Genomic DNA, 20,365 nt, shown 5'->3' with positions numbered 1-20,365 from the left:
TCAATTTTAGAAAAGCGTTTATACCCCAAATGGAAATCTTGTGTCCTTTAGGAACCCCTCCACAAACCCCTCTCCTGCCTTGCAGCTCTAGACAACCACCAAACTATGTCTCTGTGGACCTAGTGTGTTTTAAACATTTCATATAAATGGAATTATATAACACATGATCTTTTATGACCAACTTTCCCACTTAGCATAATGTTTTCAAGATAAACCTGGATTGTGACATGTATCAATCAGCATGTCATTCCTTTTTATAACCAAATAATATTCCACTTTATGAATATTCAGTACTTATCAGTTGATGAATATTTGGGTTGTCTCCACTTTACTATTATGAATAATGCTGCTATCACTCATGCACAAATTGTTGTGATGTGTATTTTTTATTCTCTTGATATGTACCTAGGAGTATAATTGCTGGCCTATGTGGTAACTCTGTGTTTAACTGTTTTGAGGAACTGCCAGATCTTCCAAAGTGACTGCACCACTTTATATTCCCACCTGTAGGGTGTGAGCGCTTCAATGTCTGCACATCCTCACCAGGACTTGATGTTTCTCTGGCTATAGCCATCCTAATACGTATGAAGTGGTAATTCGTTGTGGTCTTGATTTTCTTTTCTCTGAGATTAATGATATTGAACATTCTTTCATGTGCTTTTTGTCCCTCTGGATAAATGTCCATCCACATCATTGGGTTATTTTGTGATTGGATTATTTGTCTTATTGAAGTACAAAGATTATATATTCTGGATCCCTAATCAGATACATTATTTGTAAATGTTTTCTCCTACTCTGCGATTTGTGTTTTCACTCTCTCAATGGTGGTCTTTGTTTTTTTTTTTAAGATTTATTTATTTATGCATACAAGAAATGGGGTGTAAGCCAGAGGTACAGGGGTGAGGGGATTCACCAGAGACAGAGTGGGGAGCAGAACAGGCAGATCTACAGAAATACACTGCTGAGGGAGCAGCAGGGGAGACAGGAGAAGTCTGCTGAGCCATGTGGGTCAGCTCCCTGGCCAGCTGGGGATTGAACTCGTTCTGTGGTGGCTGGCGATAGCTTGATGGCGCTGTGTCTTTAACCCCTGTGCCACCAGGGAGGCCCTCAGTGGTGGTCTTTGAAGTACAAAAGTTCAATCTATCTTTTCCTCAGGGTATGGCTTTGTTGGTAATGCTGTTGATGTCATATTTAACAAGCCATTTGCTAACCCAAGGTCACAAATATGTTTTTTCTTCAAATAATATTAGTGTTGGCTCTCACATGTAGGTCTCTGATTCACTTGGAGTTGCGTATATGGTGTGAGGATAGGGGTCCAACCTCATTCTTTGTGGATTTCCAATTGTCCTAGCATCTTCTGTTAGATTATTCTCCCCCCCACCCCCACTGAATTGTCTTGGCAACATCAAAAATCAATGGACCCAAAGATAGAGATAATATTCTAGGTACATTCATCTGATTAAAACTGAAATGGCAATTACAGTTTTCATGTTTCATGTTTCTAGTTTGGGCTCATATAGCTTATTTTAATGCCATGTACATCATCGTTACTGTCTACATGAGTATGATGAACTGGCTTCTTAAGGATCACAGAATGTTCAGCCTAGCAGAGCTCTTCTAAACCATTAGCACTGGCCCAGCAGAGAAAATAGGTCCAGAAAGGTTGAGTGATCAGTCCCAGGGGCTTATTACTCTTAATGGACAGTATACAGAGAACTTATCTTCAGAGCAATGGCTTTAAAATACTAGGCATTGCCTGGCTGGACTAAACTGGGCAGTTCTACCTGAAAATGCATGTTTTCTAGTCACAACTTAGGGTGAATCATTCACCAAAGGCCATCCCCAGTGCTATGTAGACAGAGTTATTGATTTTGGCATATAAGGTTATGTTTTAGACCCTGTTAATAGTCCAGGTTCAATGAGCTAAAACAGAATCATGTATTGATTTCTTTTTAAAAAAATCAGTTTTCTTGATTAATTTGGTCATTTAAAAAAACCCTACATTTTAATGCCTTCTTGCTTGTTCTCTCTATTTTCTGAATAGAAATATTGCTGAAGGTCAGGTCCCTCTTAATGAAACTACAGAGCTGGAGTCTGAATAGACTTCATCTTTGCCATTAAATACAGTTTGCCTGATTATGATGTGGGATTATTTAATCCAAACCAATAGGAAGCCAGCCCTTAGTGGTGACCCCCAATTAAAGAGTCTCAGAGCTTACTTCTTGCCCTGACAAATATAAAGTTGTGGTGTGCTTCTGGTCCTACTGCCTGCTGTTAGAGAGAGAGAGAGTGAGTGGGGCGTAAATGTTGTATTTGTTCCATCTGCAAGTGTTATAATAAGTTATTCAGAGCTCTTAGCACAGGACCAACTAGAGCGTGCCTCCCTCTCAGTTCCAGCACGTTTTCCTGCCCATCAGATGGATGCTCCTCTGTTGGAGTCTTTGGAAGGTTCTGGTGTCTTTTGTTTTAATTGGCGGGCTAGGGCTGACTCCTATGGCGTGATTTTCATTAGAGAGAGACTGGAGAGAGGGAGTGTTGGAACAGCCCTCCAAACCCAACCATGAATATTAAACATAATACAATTACAGCCTTTGGACCAATTATTTTTCTTTTCAGCGGGTAAAGTTGATGAAATACTCACTAGTCAGGATTCACAACATCGAGCATTGGCTTCTCTCTGTCCCTGGAATCATTGTCTTGGCATAATTTTGTGCCCGTTTGCTGTGCTACCTGTTTCCCAGTGCCTCGCACTGAGTGCTGAGGTCACAGGGCTCTGCCAGGGCGCACAGTGGTGGGGTTGGTGTTCCGAGCTTCCTTGATGTGCATCTGAATGGCTCCTGCAGACCTCGCACACCAGGTGTTGCTGTCGCTGTCTGTTGACAAAAACCCGAGTGCCGCCTCTCTAAGGGGGAGGTCATAGAAACACTTTTCCTTTTTTCCTGTAGGGAGAGACTCAAGTCTGTTTTGGCTCATTTTTGTTGTCCTTAGTGATATGAAATACGCTAATGCTGTTTCTTTTGGTGTATTTGTTTATTTTGTTTGGAGCCATCCATGCTGGTGTCTAAATACAATAGGAAAACAGATGGCAAACTTTGAACTTCTGGACCAAATTTGTGTTTTCCTTTGTCTTCTTAACAGCCAAACTGTAAATTACGGAGTATAAATATTCAACAGAGGAGATCTTTATGAAAATCACCATAGCAAAATAAGCCCTTGTTAACCAAATAGCCATCAAAAAGTACTTGGGCTAAAAATTGTTTTTCTACCATCCCTTTTAAGTTCCCATTAGGAAGCAGTGCAGCTCGAGCCTACAGGCAGAGTACCTTTTTACAGCATTTTTACCTCTCGTCACTTCTCTCTCCAGACCTCCTCAGTTCTCTTACCCACCGATGCAGGAAGATGGTGTCTCTGCATGTCAACAGAGGGAGACCTGTATTTTCAAAGACTGTCTCCTGTCCTCACTGCTTCTGTCTAGTCACAGGGTCCCTCGCCAGGAAGTGGGGGAGCATGTAGCATGCCGTAGTAACAGAGCTCTTCCCTGTCTGCATCACCTTGTGCTCACAGGTCCTAGCGGGGCTGGACTAGAGGATCTCTCCTCTGTGTTCTAGACGTGAATGAGTTCTTTCTCCTGGAACTGCATGGCAGTATCTGGAATAAACGGTAAAAGCGCTTTTATTCCCCTCCTCCGTTGCCAGGGTAACTAACTTCTCCAGGGTAACTGCCATTATCAACTCCACCATGGTCTTAGGGTTTCTTCAATTTACTTGAACGGTAACCTGCACACAGTTGAATTCAAAAGCACAAAAGGAAAGGTAGCTCTTCTGGTCAGCCTTGTTGGCTGGGACTGCTGCACAGTTGCCCCCCAAGCCTGCCCAGGCTCTGGGTAGACATGTATCCCCCTGCCTGCCGGCTCGGGCTGGAGCCTTGTCTCAGTGATGCTTCCGTCAGGGTAGAGGTCTGCCTCATCCTGTCACGGCTGTGCAGGATGGCACGTCTGGGTGGATGGAAGTGCTTTAACTAGCACTTAGTGGATGGAGCTAGTTAGTTGTGCCATTACATCCTGACAGCTTGAAAGTTGCTAATTTTTCCTGTCAGCCTAATTATCATTCTGTAAAGGTAATCTCTTTCCCTTCAGATTGCTTTTAAGACCTCTATTAAAATGTCTGACATTTTCCCTCTTGATTGTGATACTCTGAAATATATATTTTTGTTCTGATTAGTGCTCATTGAGTGTTAGGTATGCATGTCTTACTGATTCTGGAAAAATATCAGCCATTTACTATTTGACTATTACCTCTTTGCCATACATTGTTTTTGTCGTAAAACTTCTTTTGGATAGATACTGAACCAGTCTACTTAGAATGGTACACAGACATCGTTTTTTAGGCTTAATAATTCACAAGTTCTTCAACCTGCTTCTAGCCTACATAATTAATTCGAGACTGTTTTCATTTATAGAAGTTGTATATGGCTTGTTTATAAAGCAAGAACGTCAGTGTTGCTTCATCCCTCTTTTGGGGGGCCTCAGTCTTAGAACCTTGCCCACTGTGTTGCAGTAAAATGTGCATGCACTGGCCCTGAGACAGGCCCCACCCACACAGCTCACCAGCTTGGTTTCCAGGTTGGGCCCTGCAGGTCGCTTCAGAGGATGCTGTCCCACACTAAGTGATTCTGAATAGCAGGGCCAACTGTCGGAGGCAACTGTTGTCTTTGACAAAAGCCCCATCTTTTACTATTGAAAACAGTGCTGGGCCATTGCGTGTGAGCACAGGGGGCCTAGTCGGGAAGTGCAGTTTTCCGCTGGGCTTGCGGCCACATGAGCTGTGCAGAAGCACCTCCCTACCCAAGCCTTGGCACCATGTAGTGCCTCCCCGTGCAGTGCCTCCCCACGCATCTGCTGGCAGCGCATAGGTGGGGACCAAGGGGTGGATGTGCTTTACTTGTGCTTTCTCTCATTACCAGTGAGTGTTGTGCGCACATTTAAGAGCCATTAGCACTTCTCTTTCTGTGACCTGTTTTTCTTTTCTCTCACTTTAGTAGTATTTTTACAAGAAGTTAGCCAGTTCTCTGTTGCAAACTTTCCCCTGTTTATTGTTTGCCTTTGGTTTTACCTCCTTGAGGGGCAAATGTTTTATCAGGTGGTGGTGTGGTTTTTTTTTTTTTTGACTTTGAGTTTCACTCTGTTGAGAAAGGTCTTTCCCATTCTGAGTGTTTATGGTTTAAATTATGTTTAATGCTCTGAGCTCTCTGTGATTTATTTGGGTGTAATGCTTGTGCTCAGCTCCAAGCTGAGAAAGTTACAGAAAGTGGGATCTTGTCTTTAAAAATTGAATCAAACTAGTGGTTGTACCAAACAGGGGGCTTACTGATTTTGACTTTCTGAATTAGATTGTTAGATCCATATAATATATTTGTCTAATTGTGGCTAAATTTTAAAACAAGTGAAATAGCCTTTTTGTTAGGAGTGTTCTGCTGTGTCTCCTCAGTATCCATGGACTGCACGGCCTCACCATTAGTTGCAGGATGGGCAGAGCTGCCTGGTGGGGTGGGAACTGTGGGGCCTCTTGCTCTGGACTGTTGGCCGTGCTTACTCGGGCCCCAGCACTGAGGCGGTGTTGGCTTTTTCTCTGCTCTTCCCCAGACTGTTGGTAGATGGCTTCCGGTAGCACTGGGCCGCCCGCCTCCTCCCTGCGTGTGGAGGAGGCCTTGTGCTGGCTCTTCCCGGGACTGTCGTTCCTTGACAGCTTTCCCAGTTTGCACTTTATCTCTCGGGGGTTAGTTCTGGCAATTCTCATTTCCTACAAATTCACGCACTCAGCTAGGTTTTCAAATTTGGATATTTAAAGATTAACTCAAGAAATAAACCTGAATAGCTGAAGTACTCTTTTAAAAAATTACAGAAAGTATATCCATTTAGGTTTGTTTCTAGAGAGATTTTACCTAACCTTTAGTAAACTGTGCCCACTGTCACAAAGTCCTCACACCTAATGCTTTTTGCCCTGAAATATGCCTTTCCCGCAGAGCAGAGATTGGGCTTCCTTTGTGGCCCGAGTGACACCCCCTTGTCCCAGTGCGGGTCACCCAGCAGGCACGCTGGGTCTCACCGAGGCATCTCAGTGCTTCCCACACGTGGTTTGTGTGTTGGTGCCTCAAGTCCTTTCTGATTTTTTCTTTCAGAAAATGTCTACTAGCTCACTTTCCTGTCTTTAAAAAAAAAAGTCTTAACGGTGCCATCAAGCTTGGTGGGTGTGAGCACTCACGTGACTGAGTGTGGGGTAATCCCCTCTCACCGCATCTGCGGAGCATACTGCCACAGCGTGTGTCTGGCTCTCCTGTAGGAAGTGGGGTCTCTTCAGGGCAGCCGTTGTCTTTCCCCTTTTGCCTGTGTTAGCAGTTCTGTTCAGTCCACCTGCACTGAGAGTTGGCCACATTCTGTTTCAGCTCTTGCGGCTTAGGTCCTCAAGCAAGTAAGTTCGTGTTTCTAGTGAATAAAAGGTTTGTTTCCGTTATCTAATTGTCCTTGTGTGGAAATTTAGCAGGTATTTGTGTATAAAAAGTATTTAAGAGTACCCTAAAAGAAGTTCAGATTATCACAAGACTTTAGATAGTGGCTGCCAAATGTGCACAGCCTCTTACGTGATCCTGTTGTGCTTAGTCATCTGTAGATACCACCCCCAGGCCCCAAATTTCAACAAGTAATGAACTTACCAAGTCAAATACCCAAAAAGAATTATATTCCCAATCACTGTAAGGGTCTGGGTTGCAGGCAAATGTTCCAGGTTTACCTCTTGCGTAAAAGAATATTCTACCATCACCAAGATTATCATACTATCACCTTTTGGGCCGTCTTCACAGGCGGAGACACTCCAGTTGGAGCTCAGCTGCCCTGCACGTGGACTCATGCCCAGGGCAGGCTCTTCCAGTGGAGCAGGGAAGAGTGAGCAAGCAGACAGCCAGTATATTTGTCCTGAACCTGTCTAGTTCCAGACACTTTTAAATCATTTGAGTCAAGAGTTGTGCAGACTGTAAATTAGTTCATTTCTATTCCAACTTGACCTATGAGAGAACAAAACCTGTGTTTTATCAGCATTGTATCAGCCTATTAGCATTTGGATGTGCCCAGATGAGTCCCATGTTTCTATAGGATGAGACCAGCAGCACTGAGAAGTCATTTGCCACTTGAGGCTTTACCCCTAATGTCAGTATCCCTTCTTTGGGCTCATCTTGGGCCTTGCAGGGTGAGGATTCACGACCTACGCACCGACAAAATTGCTCTGTCGATGTCAGCCCACCAACTTGGCGTCTCTGCAGTGCAGATGGACGACTGGAAAATCGTCAGTGGAGGCGAGGAAGGCCTAGTCTGTGTGTGGGATTATCGGATGAACCAAAAGCTGTGGGAAGTGCATTCTAGGTAAGAGTATTGTTGTAGCTGTCCTCTGACCCAGGCACTGATCAGTGCCAGCCAGGTACCAGTGAGTAACCCGCACTGCGACCCTCGTGGTTAGCTGCTGTTGTCTCCAGATGAGGAAACTGAAGCTCAGAAATTGAGTTGGTCATTGGAGGGGCCGCTCTCCTTAGCTCAGAGACCATGATGTCCTCCCCAGCTGGGGGGCGGGCCCAGGCCCTCTGTCTGTCATCCCAGAGTCTTGGCGTGCGCGGCCATGATTTTTCCATTTCTTGGACTTTTCTTACACTGTTTCAAAGGACACGTAGTATTGAAAGTTAGGTAGAGGGAAGACTTCCAACCTTTATCTTTGGAGGTTAAAGAGATAACTAGGTATCACTCAGGTTGATGGCAGGTATGTTTATATTAATGGGACCTGACCATTTTCGAGCTTGCTCCTAACCTTTAAAATAGGGGCAGCCTCAGCTGGAGCTGATGAGGCCACCCCACTTCAGTGGGAAGGAGGTCAACCCCAGCCTTCCTTCAGTGCTGCTGTGAAGAGACATTTTGGTCCCAGAGGATGTACCGGTGAAGGAGAGCAAGCACAGATGCCAGGGCCTGCCATTTGCCCCTCTACCTGCACAGCATGCTAAACGAGACCTATGAGGAGGCAGCAGCAGGGTCTGCATTTCAAGTACAAGGTCAGGTACAAGAGGCTGCAGAGTGGTGAGTGGTCCAGCTCTTCTTTCCCAAGCAGACTAGCCTGGGCCCTTTTTCTCATGTCCGTGGCAGTGCACCGAGTCGCCACCAGGTGGTGCCCAACGGCAACCAAAACTCCCACCGGCGAATCCCAGAAATCGTGCTAGTTGCCTTTGAGGAAGTCCTTTGAAAGAGCTGCCTCCACCTGGCTGTAGGGCCGCTCCCACTGAGTGCAGGCCTTGGGACTGCCCCCAGCAGTTCGTTGGTTTCTGCGGCCTGGACTCCAGGAGATCTGATTTCCTCCCTGAAAAGCCTTTTCCCCTGGGTTGGGGGGGGGGGTGGTTTCACAGGTCCTCCCAGAACTGTCTTGTAAATATCCATCCAGTTCTCACTCCAGCCAGGGGCTTGTCCCTCGCCAGGTCACTTGTCTCCAGAGAAAGGCTGAGGCCTCACTTGCAGCCTCCAGTCCAGAATTCGTGGACTCGCGCAGCCCTGGCCTGCCACACTCCCCATGTCCTCTGGGGACGCCCTTCTGCCTTGTGCTTGCTGCTCCCCAGTGGGTGTCCCAAGCCCTGGACTGACCGTGCAGGGCGCAGACGCCCCACAGTCTCATTCCACAGCAGAACCCTCTGCTCTGCCGGAAGGGCTCCCTGTCACGGCCGCATTTCCGGGTGCTGCGGCGTGTCCTCTTTCTTGAGCTCTGCAGACACTGGCTGTGTTTTGCAGGAGTGTCTCTTACCTTCTTCACTGCTCAGGGGCCTCTCTGCCGGCCATTTGGGCTCAGCGCTGTCGCTGTAGTAGGCACTGGATGAAGTTCCTAAAATGGACGAGAGCGTTTGCCACATTCTCTGAATGGGCTCACTTCATCCAGGCACCGTGTCCTTGGCAGTCCTCTGGCCGTAAGACGAGGGGGCCCTTTAGGGTGACTGTAAACACACCCTTTTCCCCTGGCAGAGGGCACGCCTGGGTCAGAGCTGCCCGACTTGTCCAGGGCTGGCCAAAATGGAACTGCTGTCTCCCACGCGCCACTGGACTGTGCCAGTTCCTTGTCCTCTGGGGCAGGTGGGGGGAAGGGACAGGCAGGGGAAGGGCAGGGGGGAGATGGGAAAGGTCAGAATGATGAAGAGAAGGGTGGGGTCAGGGGAAGGGAAGTTTGGGTGAAGTCAAGGGGCAGGGAGGGTCCAGCCAGGCAGGGAAAGGTGGGGACACGGGAAAGGACGGGTCAGGGGAAGGGAGTGGGTGGATGGGGTCAGGGAATGGACGCTTGGGGAGGTCAGGGGAAGGGAAGGGTCGGGTCAGAGGAAAGTTCCTGCCGGGGAAGGAAAGGAGAGCAGGGAAGCGGCAAGGGAAAGGAAAAGGCAGGGTCGGGAGTGGAAGGGTTGGGGGCAGGGAAAGGTGGGAAGGGCAAGGAAAGGCTGCGGGAAGAGAGAAACGTGAAAGAACGGAGAGGAAGTGTCAAGGGAAAGGAAGGCTGGGGGGGGTGGCATCAAGGAAGGGGCTCAGTGCAGCGCCTGGGGAAGGGAGTCATCCAGGCAAGGGAAAGGAAGGGCCTTGGGAAGCCCAGGGTCGAGAGAAGAGACCATGGGCCGGATCCCTTTAGGAGAGGGAAGGGGAGGGAAGGGCGGTTCAAGGAAGGGAAATGAACGGTCCAGGAGAAGGGCTGGGGCAGGGGCTGGCGAGGGTTAAGGGGAAGGACGCGTGGCGGGAGGGAGCGGAGGATGGCAGGTCAGGGGATGTGAAGTTTTGTGGGGAGGGAGGTGAAGAAGGAAGCAAGGAAGTGCTGGGGGGGAGGGGGGAGTGAGGGGTAAGAAGGTTGGAGACGCGGGGAAGGGTCTGAGGAAGGAAGTGTCAGGGGTGGGGGAACTGGAGGGCTGGAGGAATGGTGGGAAGGCCTAGGAGAGGATCGGGGCAGGGTCCGAGGAAGGGCCAAGGGGAGGAAGGGGAAGCGAAGCAAAGGAAGGGTCAAGGCAGGGGGGTTATGGGAGGGGAGGGGCCAAGGTGAGTTAAGGATCAAGGGGTGGAGAAGGTGGAAGGAAAGAAAGAAAAGGGAGGGACCGAGGGAAGCAAAGGTCAAGAGAAGGGGGGTTGCGGGAAGGAACAGGGAGGGAAGACCTGGGAAGGGCAGCATCCAAGGAAAGAAAGGGTCAGGCAGCCCAGTGCTGGGGGGAAGGGGCGAGGGAGGATGGGCGGGGCAGTTTCCAGAGAAGGAAGGGCGGGGAAGGGACGCTGGCTGGAAGGAGTGGTTAAGGGAGGGGTCGTGGGGCAGGACGGAGGGTGAAGGGAAGCGAAGGGAAAGGAAACGCGGGCATGGGAGTGACCAGGGAAGGGTCTGGTCAGAGGAAGGGGCGGGTCATTGGAAAGGTTGGCTCAAGGGACGGGTCAAGAAGTTCCAGTGAAGAGTAAGGAAGGGAACGTTGGAGGGAAGAGAGGGAAGGGAAGGGTCGGGAAGCGAAGGAAACTTTGCCCTGTGCCCGAGTCGTGGGCTGGGCCTCAGCAGAGCTTTCCGTGTGTTGCAGACACCCTGTGAGGCACGTCTCCTTCAACAGACACAGCCTCATCACAGCCAACGTGCCCTACGAGAGGGTGGTGCGCAGCGCCGACCTGGACAGCTTCGCCACACACAGGAGGTCAGTTGGGCCTGGATCTGTAGGGACTCAGGAGAGGCCATCTTAGTTTGGTTTTATCAGTAGACTCCTACAGTGCGCCTTCCTCCCCCGAGATGTGCCCTCAGACCGGCCGTATCCCTGGAGCACAGGTAGAGGTGCAGCAAAGTGCTCCCCACTGCCACTCGCTGATGATAGGGTCTGTGCTCATCTCCGTTTCACAGAGAGAGGCAGGCCGTGCATCCTGAGCGCCCAGGGCCTCTCCCGCTGGCCTGGCTTCTGATGTCCTCTTGGTGAGGCCTTGACCCTTCCCGCCGCCTCGCACTGATTTCCCTCTCTCAGGCTGTGGGCTCACCTCTAGGCCTGGGCTTCTGAGTGTTCGGTACGAGCAGGCCCACAGCAGTGTGGCCGTCCTCAGGATTTGCTGGGGGCTGGTTGCGGGAGGCCTGTAGACTTCGTACCGTCTCCACGTGTAACACCTAGGAAGGCGGACGTGCCGGAGGTAGCTGTACTGGATTGTTCGGGGAAGTACACCGTAAGTGCCCCCGGTTCAGTAGTCACGGCCCCCACGGCCTGACTACACAGTAGGTATTTTCAGTGCCGAGAGGGTTCCCTCTTACTGTGGAGCCTCAGATGTGGAGGCGCAGATGTATTTGTTAACGTGAGCCGCTGTCCTGGCGCGCGTGCATGCGCACTGTGCAGACAGCCGTGGGCGGGGGGCCAGGACACACTGACGCCCTCTCTCTGCTTTCTCTAGACATCGGGGGCTCATCCATGCCTACGAGTTTGCAGTGGACCAGCTGGCTTTTCAGAGCGTTCTCCCCATCTGCCGCTCATCCTGTGACTCCATGGCGGGCTGTAGCTATGACCTGGCGCTGGCTTTTCCCTACGACAGTATTTAGGAAGTAGCCTCGGGGGAGCAGGGGAAATGGGAAGAACGAATGTCGAGAAATTTAAAACTACAGAGGAACTCTGTGCCGGCTTCATGTCAGGGGGGAAAAAAGCAATCCCCCGTTCTCTCGTGCAACGCCACATTCCTGAGCTGCCTCCCTCTTCTGTCGCTCACTTCCCTCTCGTTGCCTCATGGCTTGTTCATCTTCCTCCGTCCTCTCTCTCCCGAGGGCTTTGAGCACCTCAAACTGATCAAACAAATCAATACCTCACACACACACCCCCCAGCTGCTCTCTGCCCCGCCAGTGGCCATCTTTCCAGTCTCCACACCCTTTTCTGGGGCCTTTAGACAGCCTGGGCCTCAAGCTTCCACGTCCACCCGACCCCTGGATCTGGGTATTCCCAGCAGGTGGTCCTCCCGGACACCCCCTCCCTGCTGCAAGGCTCATACGGCGTACAGGACGCTTCCCCTTGTGGCTTTTACCACAGTTTATAAGTATATATTTATACAATTCTTTCATTAATAACTATTTTGCTTACAATTATGTCTACGACATGTGCTACAAAAATTATTTTCTATATTCGTTGGATAATCATCCATCCTCCAAGTGGGGTGGCAGCCGACTCTGCAGGGAACATGGGGGGGGGCGGGGGGGGGGAGCCACAGGAGCATAGCCAGAAACCAGAGCCCCACAGCCCACGCTCATAGTGGGTAAAAAAATTTAGACTCATCGGATTTACTTCCTATCTGACAGACATCTGTGAATTTTGTACCTTTTCAAATATCTGTAGACGATGCGCAGAATGACCACAAAGATTGAGGCCATGCAGGCCAGACCCAGCGATTCTCGATGCAGCAGTTAGAAATCAGCGAAATAAAAAGACATTTGGAAATCCCAGGCACTCCCGAATTGTTGATAAGGAGGGCGCTCAACGGGAAGCATGGCAGAGCACGCGGAGTGGGGGCGGCTCCAGCGGGAGGAGCGTCACATGACCGCGCGAAGCCAACAAATAGTAAGGCGAGTCAGAAAGCCAAGAGCAGTTTTTCTAAGACAGAATACTCCACTCTTGATTTTAAAAAAAGGCCCCAGAGGGTCAGGAAAGGCACGCAGTAAGCGCTGTGGGTGTGGGGCCCCAGAGGGGAGCTGCAAAACGGGGGAGTGCCCCCGCTCAGCTCTGGGACTCCAGTGGGGGAGGTTTCCAGATGGCTTGGAGTTGGGCCTTACCAACCTCTTCTGCTGGCTGGTGGGAGGAGGGGGCCCTGCGCTCTCAGGCCGCCTACCTGGGGAGGCAGCTCCCCAGCAGGGCTTGCTGCTGCCTCGCAACCAAAGCCTTCACCAAGAAGCCAGTCCGCACTCAGCCAGCGAAGTGTTACTTACTCTCCTTGGCCAGTGGTGGGTTGACACCCGCCCCCCCGCCCCTTTAGAAGGTTCCACTAGTCTTTGTTTCTCTATATTTTATACCATTCGTTTCTGTACAGTTTGCTTTCTCTTCTCAGGTGTAGCCCCCGTAAAATGCCCACTACCAAGTTCTACTAGTCTTAACGCAACCGGACCACTGGGTCAAATGTATTTTTTTCTTTTAGGCAGCAACCCCTCCCAGTCTGATTTCACGGCTCACTTTGCAAGTACAGGCTCCCGCTCCTAGCTTTGCCGCAATTAAAAGAACATTGTAAAGAAATTAGACCCAGAAGATTTCACTAAACTTAAAAATGATTTTAGTCTATTACTCACTGCCAGCAGCTGGTCCAGCTATGCGCCCAGGGTCCGCTGCTTTTCCATTCTGCTCGCAACATGCCTCCGTTCGTGAGCACGGCCTGGTCTGTGAGCGGGAGCTGGCTGCCTCCAGGCAGGCCGGCTGTAACGTTGCATCCTAGAAATTGCCCTGCCAGGGAAAGGATAATAGTTCCTTTATAAAGCAACATTTACACGACGACTGAATTTAAAAGTGCCCACCCCACTCTGTTCATCCCTGGTTGGCTGTTTTCAGGGCGCTTTTTCGCAAGTACTGGGGTTCTAGGGAAGCTCTCATCTGCTCTTCTGTAGCCCTGCTACTCCTCTGACCCTCCCTGTGTCCCCCTTACAGACGGGAAAGACTCAGATCTGTTGCTGGCCAGCCCCCAGAGCGCCTGTGTCTTATCTTAAAACTGACTTTTGCTTTCTAATAAATTTTTCAAATACATTTACCGCTCAAATGACTCGTCCCACCACGGCAAGGTGCTGGGAATCTCACCTTCCCTGCTGGCCCTGCTCGCCCTCTGCAGTTTTGTTTTCCCCAGAACCACCACTACAGGGCTGCTTAGCCCGGGAAAGAAACTCAGAAGAGCACACTGGGGAGAGCCGGGCTCCTTCTAGCAGGTGTCTGCAGCCCGAGAAGCGCGTCTTGCCACTAGATGGCGCTGCCGTCACCCGGGCGTTGTCCTGTTTCTAAGCCACTCAGGGCATGACACCACCTCCCCAGCCAGGCCTCCGTCCCGCTCCCTGCGTGGGGTTTCTGCTGATTACAGGGAGAACTGAATTTCCCTGAGTAGGGTTCTGGGAAAACTGACTACCCCAAAAATAAAGTCCCCTACCCCACACTTCCTTGAGAACCAGGAGCCCCACATTTTAGAGGCTGGCTCCTCGCTGGCCGCGTTAAAGGATACACACCAGCCGGTGCAAACCCTGCTTGAAATTGTGGGAAGTGACTTCCCCTGGCGGGGGCACAGCCTTCCACTTAGACCTTCAGTTGGCCTGTGCTGTGGGCAGGCCCGTGACCATGGGCTTAGACTGGGCTGTTTCCCTCCCCGACCCAGGCCTTTGCTCTGAACAGCAGCTGTGGCTGCAGTGAACGGATGGTGCTGGCCAGCCAGGGCCGCGGTGCGGGAGCCACGCAGACCCGCTGTTCACCCGCGCGGCCAGGCCAGATGGTTACCTGGCTCCTGCTGCAGGGCCTGCGGCGACTTGGACCGGGTGTGATGGCACATCCCCTCTCGCTGGGCTCTGGCAGGTGCCATGTGGGCGCAGGCTGGATTTCAGCCTCTGATGCGGAGCGTACGCCTCTTAACAGCAGGCTTTTGATGGCTTTGCACCAGGGACCTTTTTTTTCCCTAGAAAGGGAGAGAAAAACGCCCCCCTGCCAGCCCCCCCCCCCCGCCCCCAGCCTAGCATGTCTTTTCCTTCCCTTGTCCTGAGTTAGGACTGACTCGGCCTTGTCGTTTCTCTGAGACAGTGACAAAAACTGCTGCTCAGCACCTCCCTAGACCTTCCTGCTGCCCACCAGCCACCGGCTTAAAGGCTCAGGCAACCAGAGGATAAGACGTGTGAGCAGCCGTCCTGTGCGCTTGCCAGTCTCCAGTCCTGGGGCCAAGATCTTGCCACCCAAGCCCTGCGGGCGCTGTTCAGACTCAGGAAGCGCCTGGAGACAAAGGCTGCGCTGCTGCCCTGGGAAGTGGTGGCTGAAGCACTGGCTCCTCCCACTCAGCTCTCCAGGCTGTCCCAAGGTCACTGTGTGGGAGGACAGCTTGCAAAGCAGGTGTTTGCAAAGCCCTTGCCAAGGCAACTTGTCTTTTTAACTCTGCATCAGCCTCCCAAGTCTGTGCCACGGGCAGTGCCCGGGTTTAGCTGCAGCCTTGTTAAGTGCAGGCAGGTGGGGACAGGTCCGACTGCTCAGTGACAAGGATCAGGTCCATACCTGACCTCTCTCCCATTAGCAAAGCACAAAAAGGACTCTGTGCTTGGACCAGAAAATAATGGAATTGTCTTTGATAGAGTCTAGCAATAATTCTGTCCCTAAGAGGGTGCTCGGTCAACCTTGGAAGCTGCTGTGATCTTACTCTGTCCCCTTATCCATAATTCATGTTTAACGTGGCTGCAGGGCATTTCCCCAGAGCTTCTCAAGTTAGATTTCCATGACGTAGCCCTTTGTAAACCTACCAAATGGATGTATCCTTTTCACATCCAAAGGCTGAGTTCTGCAGACTTTCCCCCGTCGTCTGGCAATAGAGGACTGAGTCCCACTGTTAATGGGCCCACTGGCAAGCGGACGAAGAATGCCGAGAGAGGCCTGACCTCCCCCGCCACCCCGCGGGCCCGAAGCACCCTCTCGGCCTCCTCCATCGCCACAGCCGTTTCAGGGCGCGGACTACCCGCTTCCTCCAGATATTTGACTTCACCTCGACGTCTGCTCACCTTTTGGTCACAGGCGTGATTCCTGATGGAAGGCAGGCTGTTGACAAACACTTGTTTGATTTGTCACTTGCCTGTTTCAAAGCAAACACTTTGCCCGCTTCGGTGGCCTCACAGGGGCGGGAGGGTTTGGCTGCACTGGCTCAGGGTCTGGGCAACCAGAAGATCCCTCCTGGGCACGGCGGCGGCAGCGTTCTCTGAGCCACCTCCGGTTCCTCGCCCTGCAGAGCCGCAGCCCCCACTCAACTGGGGGGGAACTGACCTGCCCGTTTGTAGGAGCAGGTCTGCACCAACTAATAGCTCACCCCAGTCACTCCCCGAATGACCAAGTGAGAAAACCACCACTCTGTACCTAGCCCCGGGGCCGCGGGTGCCAGGTGAAGGCCACAGCCCTGCTCTGCGGCAGGAGCGGACACCCTCAGGGACTGGGCAGCAGCCTGAAGGAGTTGCACTTCAGTGGCTGTTTCAGGGGAGCTCTGGCTCAAGGCTTCAAGCCACGAGGCAGGGGCGGCCCGGGGGCCCCATGTGCACCCTCCGTGGCCACAGCTTCCACGCTGAAGCTCGGCACACGGGGCAGAGGGACGATCCCTCAAAAGCTTGGCACTGGTGAACTGCCTTTGTTGACACGAACAAAGCAGAGGCAAATTGGGAGAGTCCCAGAAAATCTGGGTCTCCAGTGGCAGTGCCAGTCACGGGCTGCGCCATCTCGTCCCCAGGCGGGGGCGGGGGTGGAGGGTGTACCCCCCGCCAGGCTGCAGGGTGTCGCTGGACACTGCGCCCAGGGCGCCACTCATCCCAGACCTCCCCGCCGGCCGGGCCAGCGACTTTCCAGGTTCCGCCTGACGGCAGCCAGGAAGCCCGGCGTGAGCAAGACGATCCGCACAGCTGCCGAGGCGGGGGAGGCGGGGGAGCAGAGAGAGGTCGCGTCCCATTTCCCCAGGAAACCGCGGCGGCGGCTTCGTTTTCGGAACTAGTCTCTCCCAGGGGCGCGGGCACGGGGTAGGACGCAGCGCCGCTGCCGTCACCCTCACCTGCCACTTCCAACATCAAAACGTCTTTTCAGTTCAGGGCGGGCCCGCCAAGCGGCTGCGACACCTCAGCCTGCCTCCCCGCCGCCCGAGACGAGACGAGACGGGGCCTTCCGCCTGTCAGCGCGGAGGCCGGCGTGGCCTGCGGGGACCTGTGCTCAGGGTTCAGGCCCACAGCCCCGGTGCCCGGGCGCGGAGGCCCCGGCCCGCCCTGCCCTGCGCTGACGCACGGACGCCGACACCAGCCTCTCCTCTCCCGGGTCGCGCGTGCTCGCCAAACTCCACTGCCACCCCCTGGTGCCACCCTTGGGCCCCTGCCATCCACACTGTCCACGCGGCGCCTCCACACCTGCCTTTAACCCCTGATCTGCTGCGTGGTGCTTAAATGCAGCGGCTCTGACCTCACCCTAAGCAACATCCACGACGCGCCCCTGTGCCGCGAGCAGGGACGCGCCTGCTAAGACGCGATCTTCCACGAGCACCTGAGTCATCCTGGGGCTCTTGCTTGGGGACAGGAGCAGAGACCCCTGGGCCGAACACTCGAGCAGCACAGTGCTGGGGCTTGGAGGGGCGTTTCTGCCTCCTGTGCCCCCGGATACAGGCTGTGCTGAATGCCCACAGGCAGGCGTCCAGGCCGGGTCGCCAGGCCAGAGAGGAGGCCCCCTCAGCCAGCCCAGAACAGGCTCGGCGGGGCCGCCTCCGGGTTCCGTGTCAGGCTAGGATCACGCGTCACCGGCTGCGAGGACAGTGCCAGGTGCAGGCTGCACCCAAAGACATGCCTGAACCTCTCCAATGGAGCCCCCGGAGGGGGAGGCTGCGCAGAGCAAATGCTCCTGGAGTCCGGTCCTCTGAGTACTTTCCACCCGCAGCTCCACAAAGACGACCTTGAAGCCTGCGCTTTCGCCGTTTATGAAAAGCGGGGTGTGGGGGGACAGCGCGCCTGTGTGCTTGCTCCATGCGCGTGGCACGGCTCTGCGGAGATCTCAGATGGCTGCGTTGGTGCCTCTGGGGAAGGAAACTGGGGTGCGGGGTCAGGGAGAAGGGAAGTGTTGGGGATGTGCCCCCCACCCCCCAGTTTCCAGTCCTGAGCCCAGCGACGAAGAATGAGGAACTGGGAAAGCAGCTGCCAGTGAGCAGAACGTCCTCGAAGGCTAGAGGCGCTCAGGATCCTCCATCAAAGGAACTGAGCACTTGGGACACGTGGCCGCGGGTGGCCTGAGCCCCAGCAGCGACCAGTGACCCCAGTGACCCCCCAGTGACCCCAGTGACAGCGGCGTCCAGCACCTTCGCCACCAAGCCCGGGGCGAGTCACGGGGTCCTGGGGCCCCAGACAGGCGGGCTCAGCAATCTCCACCAGGGCCACAGCCACCAACCGAGGCGACCGCCTGTTTCCTTGTCCCCACCACAGCCTGTCCCCCAGGCAGGTGACGACGGGCAGTTTGGGAGCAGCTTACCTGGGCTGTGCCCTCCCCGCAGGGCCAGTCTCCTTCCCCGCGCTGCTGGGAGGGGCTGGGGCACAGCAGCGCCAGGCGAGCTGCGGCCACACCGTGCCAGGCGCAGGGCCCGCGGGTCCCCTCGCGGCCGCCGTCTGTCCAGCGAGCACTCGGGACAGCCCTGGCCCCGGGAGCACGGGGCTGCCTGGCCGGCCTTCCTGCCTAGGACTGAGAGGAACTCCCGGCACTTCTGCAGGGAAAACAGCAGACACTTCAGCTGGAACCAACCAACAAGAAGGGCGGGGAGGGGGCTCCCCTCCTTGCAAACCTCTGGCCATCCGGGGGTCGCTGCTCGCTGCTCCCCCTCGGCCTGGTGCCGCCCCACGGCCAGGACACCCGCGTGCACGTTAGGAACAGACAGGAGCCGGGTGCGTTAACAAACCCCTTTCTCGTTTTATTAGAGATAAAAACAGCAAGTGCCACATTCCGTACCCCACAGGGAAACCAGGCCGCGGGGGCGTGTGGACTATTTACAGGAGGTGCAGCGGGGGGCGCGGGGGGCCGGGGCCAGGCGCCCCCTCTCCCCGGCGGCGGCGGGTCAGTGGCAGAGGGCGATGGTTTCCATGTTGAGGAAGCGCACGTGCATCTTGGTCTCGATGTCGATGCCCTGCCAGATCTGGGACAGACGGGGGTGCTGGTCAGGGAGCCTCCGGGCACCCCGGCCAGCTCCCCCCGAGGCTGGCGGCAGGTGAGGAGCAGAGGGCCCGCGTTTGGAGGCTGCGCGCTCAGCCGGGAAGAAGCGCTTCCATCTGCCTCCTCGCCGGCTAATTTGGCTCTGACATTTGGAGTCTCTGGAGACTGCCACAGCAGCGCCTCCTCCAAGTCATTTGACTCCCACCCACTTCAGGCTCAGTGATTTTCATGCAAATTCTTTAACCCCATGAAACCTCCTTTTCACCCTTAAAATGTGACATGGGAGGCCTCCACCTGTGCTGCCCGCTGCCGGGGGGAGGGGCCTCAAATGCCAGGATCCAGCAAGGCTCTCTCAACTGCTACCCGAGCGCTGAGTCCGTCAAGCCACTGCTGTCCCTCAGGCGGCCACAGGAGCTTGGTCTCTGTGGCCTCCTTGGGATAAGAGGCCACCCGTGTTTACAGCCCAGCTCGAGCCCAAGAAAGGTCATTTCTATCCAGAAATCGAGTCCATGCCACACACCAGGAGCCGGCGCAGCTGTCAGACCCTCCCGGCCAGGCGACCTCACACTACAAAGGCCCTCGCGCGCCTGCCCCATGGCCACTCAGGGCCCAAGAAGGCCCGGACGGAGAGACACCGAGGGCGCGCACAGGAATGGGGGGCGCAGTAGGCGACTAGTCCCTGTCTCCCTGCTTAGGTAAGAACTTCCAGCTCCCAAGCTGCCACCTGCAGCCTCTCGGGGCTGGAAGTGGGGGAAAGTCGGACTCCCCCGGTGCCCAGGGGTAACCTTGGTGCCCTGGGCCCTGCACCTGCATGGGTGCCGTGGGGATGCAGGGAAAACAGATCTGGTTCCAGGAGAGACATTCCCAGGCAAAGACACCTGCTAAATGCCAGGTGGCAGCAGAGGGCAGGTGGCAGGTAGGGCTTGGGGAAGGGGAGGGGCGCTGGTCAGGAGAGCACCCCCGCGGATGCACGGACAGGCTGGGGACCAGCCTTCCAGGGGAAGCTGGTTCTCGAGCAAAAAAGAAATCCATCCTATCCTGCCCAGGCTGGGCACAGAGGGCTGTCATGGAGGGATGAAGGTGTCCACCTCCAGCCTGGCAGTCCCTCCAGTCTCTCCATCATGGCCACCTTGTGCCACCAACGTGCCCCCCGCCCCGTTTCTGCTCCCCAATTTGCTCATGACTAGAGAGGCTGGTGGTAGGGACTTGGAGTGGGCGCCCAGTCCAGTTGCCTCTCTAGGCTGCGACAGTCTGGGGTCAGGTGGGTCAGAGGCTGGACTGGGGACCCCTGAGTCCTGACCCCCAACTTCTTAGGTAGCCAGAACTACTGGGGTGCTCAGGGCCTGGCTGGGGTCAGCTCCCTGCCACGGGTTTTTGAGCGGCAGAGGCGGGCCCAGTTCCTAACCCGCTGCAAGCTGGTCACGGGAAGGGAGGCCCAGAGGCCCGGGAGGGCGGCCCTTTAGAAGC

General features: G+C 54.1%; 2 protein-coding genes across 2 annotated transcripts in view; one reads left to right on the top strand and one right to left on the bottom strand.

Annotated features, from left to right (window-relative positions):
* Positions 1-13,777, top strand: part of FBXW8 (F-box and WD repeat domain containing 8) — a 110,046-nt gene extending 96,269 nt beyond the window's left edge. Inside the window, exons 9-11 of the mRNA XM_037511098.2 lie at positions 7,238-7,411; positions 10,600-10,710; positions 11,444-13,777. Of these exons, the coding sequence (XP_037366995.1) occupies positions 7,238-7,411; positions 10,600-10,710; positions 11,444-11,588 (430 nt within the window). The 3' untranslated portion in view covers positions 11,589-13,777. The remainder of the gene's footprint in view (positions 1-7,237; positions 7,412-10,599; positions 10,711-11,443) is intronic.
* A 4,836-nt stretch (positions 13,778-18,613) lies between these two features.
* The window catches only part of TESC (tescalcin), a 37,186-nt gene continuing 35,434 nt past the window's right edge, over positions 18,614-20,365 (bottom strand). Inside the window, exon 8 of the mRNA XM_037511097.2 lies at positions 18,614-18,881. Within this exon, the coding sequence (XP_037366994.1) occupies positions 18,804-18,881 (78 nt within the window). The 3' untranslated portion in view covers positions 18,614-18,803. The remainder of the gene's footprint in view (positions 18,882-20,365) is intronic.

The sequence above is a fragment of the Talpa occidentalis genome, unplaced genomic scaffold, assembly GCF_014898055.3.
Source record: "Talpa occidentalis isolate TD23 unplaced genomic scaffold, MPIMG_talOcc4v2.1 talOcc4.14, whole genome shotgun sequence".
NCBI classification, from domain to species: Eukaryota; Metazoa; Chordata; class Mammalia; order Eulipotyphla; family Talpidae; genus Talpa; species Talpa occidentalis.
Note: the sequence above shows the minus strand (reverse complement) of the source record. Positions and strands in the feature narration are given on the sequence as shown.